The following is a 13,707-nucleotide window of genomic DNA, read 5'->3' on the forward strand; positions in this document are numbered from 1 at the left end:
AGTTAGTGACCATGCCCCACATGCAACCAACATTCCTTTTTTTGTATATTCTTTTGAAGTTAGGGGGGGCCTTAGCAATGTCATCCTTCATGCATATAAACTGCAATAGTAAGCAAACATTCTGGATAGAAATGGCAGCAAACTAGTAACCTTCATGCAATGTCAGTCATGTTCACATCACAGGCAGGTACAATGTTATTTACATGTTAGCACATTGCAACTAATCAAGACAAGTCAATAACACCAAACTTACTGTTCTCTGAAGAAGTTGGTGAATTAGGGATTGCAGTTAAGATATTCACAAGTATTGTAAAGGAGAAAACCTGATTATATTTCATTATTCTGAGTACGGAATTTTGTGTTTAAACAATCAAAACTCACTGTTTAAGGTTACTAGCTTCCGCACTTCAGAATCTAAATACAATGGCAGAAAAAGAGATGGGCTTGTTAGCATTTGCTTCTTCTCTGTTGTTTTGTCAGTTAAAATGATTACAGTTGATTGCCTGTCTTAGTTGCTGCTACCTTTTAGGGCTTCTGATATAAATACAAAACATGAGTCTCCACCAAAAGTAGGACTAGCTCTACTTTCTAATTCTGAAACATCTCTTCAAAAAAACACTTGCACTCTTAATATCTGCATCAAAATCTACCTACAAAGAGAGACTACTAGGGATCTTTAAGGCTAATTGCATTATAATAATGAACTGAGACTAAGCCTGTCTATCCAGAACCACAGCATGGAACATTTTACATAGGGATATTCAATGTAGATTGTTGAGTGAAACTTTCATCTCCATTTTAATGAATGTGTTCTATATCTGTGTATACACATATATACAGAGAACTCCAATATTTAAAGATATGGACATTTACAAGTGGTAAGAACAATGCACAGGCCAGTTGGCCACTCACGTTAAGAATATTTTACTTCACACTAGTACATGTTATGCACAGTATTACTGCACATAAATGACATGTTTGGAATTACAAAATCTGAATACTTACAACATGAAAATCAGGTTCAAGTGAAACAATTGAAAAAATATCACTCACTACCTAGATCCATGCTTTTGGATTTTCGTGTTTTAACAAACTCCAACTGACTGGCATCTGAAAACTGCTTTGTACGCTTTTCTGACATGCTCTGGCGTCCAAAACCCTCTCGCTGGAAGGCAAGCACTGGATCAACATCTGGACTAAGAGTGCTGTAGGAAGGGAAAAAAATCATGCGAACATTTATCAAAATCACGCAACCTTTCACTCTGCAGAGAAAAGCATTTATTTAGCATGTGACTTCTACCAATAATAAAGTACACATTTTCAGATAAACCACTTAAAGTAGTCACACACATGATGAATTTGTTTCACTGCATCAAGCAGTTCTAGTTAAAGAGAACCAAGAATTTCACTTACAAGTTTTTGTAAAAAATAAGCTATGCATATACTATCAGAATATACAACCCCAATACGGGAATAATTTAATAGAGAAAAAATTACAGTTTCTTTTTCATAATGATAAATCAGTATGTTCTCTTAATAACAAATGTTAAGATTTTTTAAATCATGAAATATTTTTGTGAAAAGCATAAATAAAATCTGCCCTGCTTGAAACCCACAGAGAATTACCGAAGTTCTTCATTTAAAAACCTTCATAGCATTTTGTGATTTCAACCTGGCTCTGACATACAAGCATATTTTTTACTCAATGCTCCATTACAGAGCAAGTATTTGTCACAGTGGTTACACCGCTAAGCTGGACTTTTTGTCTGCTTGATAGAATCATCGAATCATAGAATGGCTTGGGTTGACTTTAAAAATGATCCATTCCAATGCCCCTGCCATCATTATTCAAGTCCTTCTGCACAATTCAGGTCTTTAGCCAACAGCAATGAGAGTTTCATCATGCCTCACGGGAAGCTTTTTGAAGATAGATTTAATAATATTGTTCTCATGTTGGTAGAATCAGAAACAATGAACACAATTAGTTTGGCGTGCAAGTTAAACCCTAAGCTTGCCAAGTGTCACAATAGCCATACCACATGTTGAAAGAGAAGAAAAGAAAAACAAAAAGAAAGAATTCAAGGACTACTGCAAGATCATTTACTGTTAATAGACCAATTGAAAGGAAATTCACAAATGGGTCTTCTCACTCCCAGAAAAGGAGAGCCTGAAGGCAAGTCCAAAGAAGCTAGATTTCTACTTCAGCAAGCAGAAAAATAAATCTGAGGTATAAAATACTGGGAAAAAAAAAACAGTAAATACTGCGTGCCACCATTATCTATCCAGCAGGAAGAAGATCTCTCAGAATTCCTTCCTCTGAATGGTGGAACATTTCAAGAGAAAAAAAGTCACTGAAACTTCTGAACACTGTACATGTTGTACAAAGCATTATATATACACGTTACTGTTCAATATGTTTCAAAAGAATTATTTTCTATTTTAAGGGCTAGTTATAAGACACCATTCATACCTAGTGAGAAGCAGGTAAAGAACAAGTTTCTGCAGAAAATGACTTATACTTTTACATAGTGTAATGTGAACATGTTGATGTATGCCACGTACTATAATGTACAGAAGCTTTTTGGAACACCTGGGTATTAGGTGTTACATACAATGAAGAAGAGGTAAGGAAATGTGCTCAGAGGCATAAAGTACTATAAAAGCTGAAAATCACCATCCACATTACTAGACAGTAGAAGAAATTCAGTCTAGCAATGGTACATTCACAAATAATAAGATATGTGCATGTGACAAGCATGAAATACTTAAGTGAGAGCAGGATCAGAGCTTATATGAATAAAGTCAATGTCAAGTGCCTTTTGACTTTAATGTTTCTGGCTCTGGCTCATAATGTTTTACATTTAATTGCAGCAACTATTTCAGGGATGTCTGCACAATTTAGCAACGTTTTGAAGCATATGCTTAAAAGCTCTGATGAATCAGAGCCTGAACCAAAAAATAACTATTTAGTCCTCATATTCAGTCTCAGAAAATAGGGAAGAAATTATCTCCACATGATAGAAAGATAAAACAGATGAGACCAACATATACTTCTAGCCTTTACAGTAGTGCAACTTGTAGCTGAATATGAAACCCCTGAAGTCTGAAAACGTTTTCTGAGTGACTCAACACCTTTCATAATCAGATCATAAATGACTTTCCCAAGGCCACACAGGAGTTTATGGCTCCCTACTAGTCAGCACTGTCTCCAAAGGCTAGAAAAATGTGGTTTTACTAAGTGAAAATTTTCTCTAGCAGCATCTGCTAGTGCAGCTCACATTAGTTTAAGATGACCAGCTCCATCTTGCTGAACAAAATGTATCATGAGGCCCTTCCTTCAAAAGGGGTGAATTTCTAACACTATTTGCTTTGGCTGCACGCTCCTTTGTTTCATATGAGCCTGCTTTGATCAGCATACATAAAGCTTCTAATAAAGTTAAATATCATTTTCATATAAAAACAGTCTGAATATATATATATTCATTTGAAGCCCTGAGAAGATGCAAAAACTCCAAAGTTAAATAAAACATGGAATGGGCACCGTGGGTCACATAGAGAATGGTATGGTCTGACACAGAATCAGCAATTGCAAATTCTGGAGACCAGATCCAAACGTTTCTACTGCCACTATGTTTAAGGGATTTCCTTCTGCTGCCCTTGTCTGCACTTATCTATGCTTATCACAACTATCTTCCACACAGATTTATTATGAGGATTATTACTTTATGTTTGCAAAGTATTCTGAATATTAGGGGTGCTACTTAGCACAAAAAAAAAAAAAAAAAAAAAAAAAAATTGGTTACTCTCTGACATCATAAAATCTCATACGATTTTAGAGTACAAATATCAGAGTCAAATGTAGCATCCTCAGTTTTCACATCCTGGTTGATGAATGACCCACAGGCGTGTTTTAATAATTACAGAACACACAGATCACAGGAGTTTAAATGCACATATGTTGCCCAAAGTATTCAAAGGCCATACTGAAAAGAAGTCATTGGAAAAGCCAGTGAGCATGGAGGAGTAACTGTTACCACTAAAAGTGCCTCATTTTAATATTTTTCAACTACATTAACTGAAGACAGAAGGTGAATTTAATGCAAGTCATTAAGCAATGCCAAATACAATTTACTATATTCTAGCATTCTTAACAAATAAGGTTTCTGGAATGACAGCTGATCCTTAAAAGAATGTAACCGTCTTCTGACCCTCAATGTTATTAAAATTCCACTTATTAATCCTGTCTTATTGCCCCTTTGTTTTCATAACATTTTCATCAAGGATTAGGGAGATATTGTCAGGCTGGAAAAGCTTACATTTTCTTCCGTGATTCAGAACAGCTGCCATTCTTGTTTGGATAACCCTTCCTCCATATTCTTAGTTTTACCCTTTGTGCCTTCCAGCAAAATTATACAATGCACCTTCATTTTACATGTCTTCCCTTCACCCATTAGCAGCAGGAAATTAATGAACAATCCACTCCCACCACTATTTACTTGCATACGAACAAAATATTTTCTATAGCAAGGTGCAATAGTCATCTACGCTTTTAACTGCAATTGTATCCGAAGACGTTTAGAATTTATCAAGATTCTTTAAAGGTTTTAAGCCTGATCAATTCAGCACTATTAATCCCTATTTTCTTTACTGTGACTCTCATTTTTAAAGAAGTCTATGAATAGCAAAATACACTGCAGAAACAAATGTAGTAAAAGCGTGTGCAGGTTTCAAACAGACTCTTATTTTATGCTGTATTTTTTTGCTCATATTCACATAAAAAAAAATCAATAAGCCCCTATGTGCAGTCTTGAGTACTATTCTACTTAAATATCTTGGATTTGCAGCTATAAAGGTTTTTACGAAAGACAGGTGGCCTTTTTAAGGGCCCAAACTGCAGGTATATCTTGTCCAAGAGAAGAGTTGCAAAAGAGTTGAAAAAGGCAAATGAGGATGCAAAAAAGTAGCTTTTTATATAATCATTAAAACTGTGTTTAAAAATACAGAGCTCAATTCCTGGACAAAAGATGAAATGAACTAACATAAATGAAAGAAGAAGCTGACAGGCACATATCAGCTGGCAGGTGCTATCTCTGTTTTATTAAGATGTTGCTGACACATCCTTAACAGGCATGAGAGAGAAAAGAAATAGGAAAATTTGTATACTTCATCCCATTTGTGGTAATTACCTAGCTTTAAGCAGTGGCAATGAACAGAGGTGGGCTTTTATTTTGCTATTACTATAGATAATTACAGGACTTGCAAATTAAATCTGAGATCTGTATTAATTGTACTTAGCAATAAACAGTATGTCTTTGCTGGGAACATAAGCAAGCCAATAATGGAATTCAATGCACTTCTCATTAAAAGTCTTTTGTTAAATTGTGTAAGTGTAATTAGAGAGTCAACTTAAGATGCAAAGAAATTACTTCTATTACAGATAAAACATGTTCACATTAAAAATGTGAAATTATTATAGTACAGTGCCTTTGCATGACACAAATATTGCCATGATACAAAAGGTATCCCTTGTGCATATTAAAGAAAACTCAACTAGTTCTTGTTGCGCAACCATAAACACTAACAAGCAAAATAAAGAGCTGCCTTGACCTCTAAGCAGATTTTAAAATTACTGTATGTTATTGGGAAAGTCAAGAAAGTATACAGAAGTATTACAAGACTCCTATTTATGTATTGGAATATGAAAATTAAATCTTTCTTTTATAGACCTAGAAATACTTACAGTGAGAATTATAAATTAAATTTTCCAATAGTTACTGTTTTTTTCATCTCTCATAAATTTAGTGTAGCTAGCTAAATTAGTGCTAGTTCAAAAACGTGCCTAGAGACAGCACAAAACTCCGATGTGAATTAAGAAGTCTAACAATCTATGTGTATACACTTTCTTCCTGAAACAGGGGTAATTGTAAGTATGAAAACAGTGAAAAGTGATAGAAATCTAAATGTGAAGGGGAAAAAAAAGTCATACTAGTAGTAACCAAAAAAAGTAAACTAAATAAAAAGACAACTGCAGTCATCTGCTTTTTTCCTTCCACTAAGCCATGCCTTACCAGTCTGTTGACTCATTAATTGCAGCTTTAGCCCATCCACCAGTATCAACAGTGCCAAACCCAACATCATCATGGGAACTGGATGAAGACTGGTCAGAGAGGTGCGGAGGGAGTACAGACAGCCTGTCATCCTCAATAATGACAGTGTCATCTTGGGGCATGTTCACTGTTGGAGAAAGCTGATATTTACCTGAACAATAAAAGGGAAAAAAAATAGAAATGAGAAGTGAATAATAGCAGAGAGCACCTTGAATAATATATAAACACAACTGATAAAATAGAAATCCTACTGATAAGAGCAACACCACAGGTAATAAAATTAGCTATGTCTCACTTTCCATAGATCGTCCTATGCACGAGGTCTAAAAAGTAATATACACAGCTTGTACCTGCAGTCTATTGCAAGAAGTCAGTAATCTTCCCTTGCATCAAACATTTCTGAGGAAATGAAAGTAATGTGCCCATAAATATTATAAAACCACTACCACAGTTGCTTTTATAGTGATCAATATATGCACCATTATATTTCCCAGTATTTCAATGTATTTTGATGCATAAGATTGAAGTACAGTTTTCAAGCTGATGAATACAAAGTACAAGCAATTGAACCTATAGAAATCCAACATCAAAACAGACTAGACTGCTATAAAGACTATCAAAAAGTGTAACGCTTTCATTGCAATGGTTAGTACCGTAATTATGGTTTAAACTGAATAAATCAGTTTTTCAGGATATATGCATGACATACAAAGTTGGGAGAATAGGGATTATTATAACTGTAATTTGGAAGATGATAGAAAATCTAGAACGATCACTATTTAAGCTCTAAACATGAAAGAAACAGATTATTTCAGTATTCAGAAACAGTTAAATGGTGATGTAAGGAAAACAATGATTTGCAAATTAGAATTATAGAGTTATCTGAGATTATCGGAAATTATTATTCCTTCACGATAGGTACACATAACTTTTTTATGTGAAGGAAACTCTTTCAAAATATTTTTTGCTGATGGATATTGATGCTTGACTTAAAAATCTCTGTAATCTAAAGTGTCTGGTGCCAATGCTCACACTACACACAATATTATTTCCAATGAATGATCATGACAGCACGTTAATTTTACTACCAGGTATGTATCTCTTGCTAAAACAATTAGTAAAAACATCACATTTCATAAAAAGAAAAGCAATAGTTTAATCAGCCAGTGATCTGACAACAAACTGTCGATTATTCTAACTCTGTGATTCACTGCAGTAATAACTCACAGGTAATAATCATACCTTATTTTTATTACAGATATAGAGAAGTTGTAAGACTGCATAGAATTAGTGGGAGATGTACTCCCAGTCTGTTTGCTCCTCCCTCTTCCTCCTTCCTGCTTTGTTTTTTTCCGGGAAATGTTTGAGTTACTGTTACTGCTTTTGCATGCAATTATGGAGGGGGAAAAAACTAAACTAAACTAAACAACATCAGTAACCAACATATTGAGTAAGTAGCTAATTACTACATGGCTGGCTAAAATCATCACTACACTAGAGAATACATTTTGAATAGTTTTCCAGAGAGAGAAAAATGGGATTCAAAAGAGATCTTTGAAAAAGGTGAAAGTGGTGAAAGCGCCTAGAAGGAAAAGGCCCTGCGTAACAAACATCTCATCACGTCAACCTGAGGTGAATGTGTTCAGTTTGCATAACAGCTGATTCTATGCCCAGCAATAGCTTCTTTGACGGACAGGTTCATGTTTATCCTGGAGAGGTACTTCTTTCCAAACATAAGGTCTGCAAGATTGTTAACTCTGTAGTTAATAACGCCTCCAAAGAACTGATTGAGAAAAGGTATAACCTTATGGCATCCTGCAGATTGAACTTCCCATTTGAGAGGCTACAGTAATTCAGTAACATTTTTAACTTTTCACTACCCTTCTTTATATCTGACAAGGGTGAAGAGTGACATTTTATTAGTTGCTTTGGAATTAGGCAGAAAGCCCATCTGACATGCCTGTGCTTTTCACTGCAGATGAAGCTAAAAGCAGGTGAAAGGCTTCACCCCCAGCAGATGGTTCAACATACCTCAGCAAAAGGCTCAATACATTCTTTGTAGAGAGCTTAGCTGAAGTGGATATAAAATACCCCTGGAGAAAGCAACTCCATGAGCGTTGTGAGAAACATTACAAAAGAACTTCAAAGAAACTTCAAACCTAGTAATCATCAGTATATTTGACTGATCTGCAAAACTGAGACTTTACTCAAGCTGCCTACAAACCTTTCCAAGACAGTAATTTTCTCTTGGGCTAGAAAAGTGCTATTAAATTTAGAACCTGAATGAACATCAAGTCCAGTTTTGCATATATTAGTTCATCTTCAGTGAGGTAATCTGTAATAGTATGTACTACTTTGTACAGTGTAATAAGGAAGGGAAATTCTTCCTTTCAGGTGTGTCACACCACAGGCCAACAAGGCTCAAATTTCTCGCACCAGTAACCAATCTAAACAAGTGTAGCCCAAGGACCCAATCAAAGTATGGGGTAAGAACAGCTCCCAAACATTTGCTCAGAAAAAGAAGTTGCTAAACTCCTATACTGAATGACTGGTCTCCAGGTCTATGGAACTTAACAGGGAAAATCATGTCAAACAGCAATGCTTCCTAGCTGACCATAATTTGGATGTGAATTAAGCCACAAACATAAAGTAATTTAAACAAACAAACAAACCACCAAAGCAAAACAACAGCATGTATAGCCTATAAAATGATCAACACGCTCACACTGAAACCAACCAGCTTCCAAAAGGTCCTTTTAAATCTTAAAAATTCATCAAGTTTACTTGATCTGTTAGAATAATTTGGCTTTGACTATACTGCACTGGGAGGACCAACTCATCTGCCCTGATTTTTGTTTTTACTATTCCCTTTCCTTAAAAGGAAGGCTTCAGAAACCTGTAGAGTATCCTTAAAATAAATTTAAAACCAAATATTACTTTATGAGTGAGAGCATTTTGACCTTGAAAACTGTGGGATTATAATCTGTGGGATTCAGATCAACGCTATGCTCCAAGCTTATTCCACAAGTACAACTAAAAATATATAAATTCTGTCATTCTTAATGAACTTAAAGCACTTTAGAAGAAAATGAAAAATATGTTGAGAACTTCAAGCTGATTATTAATTTCTACAGCTACAGAAGACAAAACAATAACGATTGAAACAATAAAAAGAAAATAGTGATGGTGATATGGATAATAGAGATAAGACTTACTAGAGATAAGACTTACTAGAGGAAGGTTACGAAGAATTGTCCAATGAGAAATTAGAACATTTCCAGATCTTCACTTATTTATTTTTCACTAACTGTTCACTCATTCCCAGCTATATATGTAGTGAGCCACTGCAAAACTTCCTGCAGATGGCTTCATCATTTAATATTCCCAGTTAAATAAAGGTGGGATTGGGAATAGAACTATGAGAACATCTAAGGACTATATGTCTCCACAATACCTAGGCATTGGATCTCAAGAGAGTGCTCAGAACTGTCAAGACTATTGGAGTAGACAACCACCTTCAGTTCAGATTCCCAGCTGGGGAACTCTATTGTGCTTGTAAAGGGTTATTTTCACTTCACTGGCACAAATACTTTGTACCTCTACCTAATTTATTTATTTTAGTGCTTCTTCCTGATTTCTATCCTGAAGATAGCAATTATTTATGCAGAAAACAAAGTATGGCCTGTTGTGTAGTAACTACAATTTTTACAAACTTCTCTGAGATCATTCAGGACGAAAAGTAGATTCAGTGCAAGTTGTTATTGCTTTGTGTACCCCCTAAAAAATAACTTCTGTTTAGTCACAACTGGCAACAAAACCCACTGTGCTCATGAAAAGTATCAGAAATTGGATGAAAGACATAAAAGAGCTCTTTGTACTAAGTTGTTTCCTGAGTAAGAATAATTTATTAGAGAGCAGCTATGTATTCACATGTTACAAAACACAGGAGCATAATGGATAATATACAGGGACGGTGTATCAGAAGAAAAGACTTGAATTTTTAATCACAGAGACAAGCAGACTAGCACAACACAGTTACTGTTCTGAATGTACTATCATCTTGCAACCTGAACATATTAAAACAAATAAATAAACCTAAGGGTTTATTAAAGCTATCTAACTCTTGGGAGATAATACCTTCATTGTATGATTTCCAGAATACAGGAAATGCTTCCGTACATATATAGAATGTGTTCCTTGGATACACAAGCACTTCGTCTCTTCATCAAAAAAATTCAGTTAAATATCAAGCAGAAAAGTGTAAGAGCATCTATAAATTAGTAGCAATAATCTTCTGGAGAGGTAGCTTCTTGTAAGAATCATACAAAAAAATTAAGAGATGTTGTCTTTCTCCAGCAAGCAAACAGAAGTTGACATAATTTAAATCACATTCTAAAATAGATATTTTATTCCCACTCTCATAGCAAGGTTCTAATCAGGGGTTTTGCTGCACATTATGGATTGAAGGAGTAAAGGAAACTGTTGTAAATGTGTTCCCTGAAAAGTACATGACGGATATTTAAAGGAAGCAAAACTCATTTAAAAGTCTTGTTCAAACCTTGAGGAATGACTGCAAAGAGCAGGAATTCTCCAGATCTTTGAACTATTTCTTTTGAATGGTCTGAATTGGGAAGGAAAAAACTTTAAAACCACTGATTTTATCAAGCAGTAAAAGAAGCATTAAGTGGCACTACCTCACACATGAAATCAAACTGGGACTTCTTTGCTACTAGGTATCAGGAGTATTAAAGTTTGTATAGCTCAATCCATTGAGGGCTATGTAAAAATGCACCAAGTGATTCAGATGGTTCTCAGTACTGGGAGAGGACTCAAGGGAATCAGCACTACAAAAAGTGATTAAAAAAGCACTTTTTTAGTTGTTTTTCATTGTCAGAAACAGAATGGGGAGGGCAGACACGTGAATTTAGACTGTTTCTATAACTAATCCTTGCTTTTAGGCCAATTTTCAAGAGAGGAGGAAAGCTTCTGTGATGCAACACTGCATATAACTTCCTAGGAAAATAAGAGGAGTGCTGAGATTTTTCTCACTATAAACACGAATTTAGGATGTTCAGTGGATAATGCTTGAGCCTTAAAACTTTAGCTACTCTGAAACAAACTAATTTGTATAGGTCTCTGCCAACTGGTTATAATATTGCTCTGTTACACAGCACTACAAGAAAATAGGAGTGCAGTAAAAGACTGTCAACAGTGTGCTTTTAATGTAGTGGTACTGATTCATACAGAAAGATTAGCATAATAAAAAACTGACTGCTTTCTGAAAGCTGACTTTAAACGTGACAGTTTTGTGAAGAAGCCATGATTGCAGAGGGGAGTGAACTAGTCCTGGCAAAACCAGTTTTCAGTTACACCACAGCAGACCATTTTTACTGTAAGATTCAGGCACAACTTGACCTTCCAAGTGCTACCAACTAAAGTATCAATGGATTTAAGTCACAACCTACGTGAAACCAAATTTGTACATAGATCCTATTCTCTGAAAACAACAAAAAAGGAATGATTCAGAGGAAATCAAAAGATCTATTTCAGGTTATTGAACTAAGACACAATGCAGGATAGGTTTTTTTTTTTTCCCTATTTAAACATAGTAGATTTAAACAAAAGCACTAGATTTTAAGAGCTTTTGGAAAGATTTATGGTCTTTTTTAGGAACATATGTTATTGGCTACCACTAAAGGAGTGATACCAGACTGATGAACCGCTACTTCGATTTTGTGTGGCAAGTCATGAGTTTCTTTGATGTGGCAGAACAGTGCACTGCCTGAAGTATGTGTACACAGACTCTCTTGGGGCTTCTTCTCCCATCACTGGACAAGGTGTTTAAGCAATAATGCCTTAATGCTTACAGGAGTTGGAGTTGCAAATCCTCTGAAATAGTGATGGAAAAAGCAGAAGACAGTGCTTTGCAAACATTTTATCTAAAGCCTTGACACCACAAGAGCTAGGTTTGTTTTAGGGAAAGTAGTGCTAAAGACTGCTGCTCCTTAATTTTTTCAACAGATCTGCATTTTTTGAAAAAAATGTCTTCTTTAATAGCCTGAGACTTTGACTGAAAAGGTTTCATGCTTCCAGGATTCTCCCTTCAAAGTTCCACAAGATGTAAGGCGATAAAATAGAACATGATTTATTTTTAATTACAGTTGCCCAACTGCACCAAGTTAGACAAAAGGTCTAACTGATGAAATATCTTAAATAGCAAATTAGCTTAAAATTAGTTAAGAGGTTTTAAAACTAGTGCCTTGTGCAGCAATAAAAATCAAACCAACAAAGAAATGAAATACCCTAATAAGCATAAATGGGTACAAGATTTCCTTGTCTATTTTTATGCTTCCATTTGACTAAAACAGAGAAGAACAAATGCTGGAATTATAAATTTGTTATAGAAAGTGAAACTTTTCGTCATAATGAAGACCCAACATAGAGACTACGCCAACCAATTTCTTCTCCCAAATCAGACACTGAAAACCATGGTAGACTCTCCTATGATTTGTTCTATGACCTGCCATGGGATAAGAAATTCACTTTATAAATCCATTTATAAACTTTCTGTAGGAACCTCATAGTGGCCTTGCAGTAGCTGAAAAGGCCTATAGGAAAGCTGGGGAGGAACTTTTTATAAAAGCATGTAGTGATAGGATTAGGATTAATGGCTATAAACTGGAAGATGGTAGATTTAGACTAGATATTAGGAAGAATTCTTCACTGTGAAGGTGGTGAGACACTGGAACAGGTTGCCTAATGAGGTTGTGGATGCCCCCTCCTTAGAGGTGATCAAGACCAGGCTGGATGGGCTTTGAGCAGCATGGTCTAGAGGGAGGTGTCCCTGCCAATTGCAAGAAGGTTGGAACTAGGTGATCTCTAAGGGCCCTTCCAACTCAAACCATTCTATGATTCTATGATTTATTGGCTTTTTTTTCCTCACAACGTGTATCCAAAAGACTTGCGTAGAACAATTTTAAGGCACATTTTAGGTTGGTCATGGCAAATTTCATATTCCCTGGCTCCCACATAAATAGCACATTAATCACCTTTCCGTGGATTGCAGAAAGGATGAAAACAAAGCACATTTAGCAGAGCTCATCTGACTCACCCATGATCCTGCTCAGTGCAGCATTCCTCGCAGGCGACTCGCTGAGCCCCTCAATCCCACTGTACAGGGAATGGGAAATCCTCCGCTCCCTGTCGTCCAGCAGTGTCTCTATGGGCAGCTCTGGACCAGACGGGCTCCCAGGTGACTCCAGCTGCACAGAGAGAGGAAAATTAGTGCTGAAAGTGTATTTAGCAGCATGGGGGAACTATAACAACTTGCCTAAGGCCTAGACCTGTCTGGGCACCAAATGAGCTAGAACTTCTCTCTGTGGACAAATATAATTTGCAATGACAGCTCTGCTTTATGACCAACTTTGTAGGCCACTTTACACTGCACCTCCTATGGCGCCCTGTCAAATTTCAAATCCTGCAGCAGAAAATTGGCAAAAAAAAACCCCACACTGCATTTTGGTGTCTCTTTGTTGCAGAATTTCTTAAACAGACAGTTAGGGCTTTTTTTTCAGTATTAATGGTAGACAGCTGGGTCATC

General features: G+C 35.9%; 1 protein-coding gene across 17 annotated transcripts in view; it reads right to left on the reverse strand.

Annotated features, from left to right (window-relative positions):
• The window catches only part of PARD3 (par-3 family cell polarity regulator), a 426,318-nt gene that overhangs the window by 153,232 nt on the left and 259,379 nt on the right, over positions 1-13,707 (reverse strand). For 14 of the 17 annotated variants that reach the window (XM_042816950.1, XM_042816944.1, XM_042816942.1 and 11 more), the window contains 3 exons: positions 13,219-13,369; positions 6,069-6,258; positions 1,054-1,205 (listed from right to left, as the gene is read on the reverse strand). In XM_042816950.1, the coding sequence (XP_042672884.1) occupies positions 1,054-1,205; positions 6,069-6,258; positions 13,219-13,369 (493 nt within the window). The remainder of the gene's footprint in view (positions 1-1,053; positions 1,206-6,068; positions 6,259-13,218; positions 13,370-13,707) is intronic. The other 3 variants (XM_042816943.1, XM_042816938.1, XM_042816935.1) reach the window with 1 other exon arrangement.

The sequence above is a fragment of the Centrocercus urophasianus genome, unplaced genomic scaffold (assembly GCF_019232065.1).
Source record: "Centrocercus urophasianus isolate 14NV4802_14NV808 unplaced genomic scaffold, USGS_Curo_1.0 seq_16, whole genome shotgun sequence".
Lineage (NCBI taxonomy): Eukaryota > Metazoa > Chordata > Aves > Galliformes > Phasianidae > Centrocercus > Centrocercus urophasianus.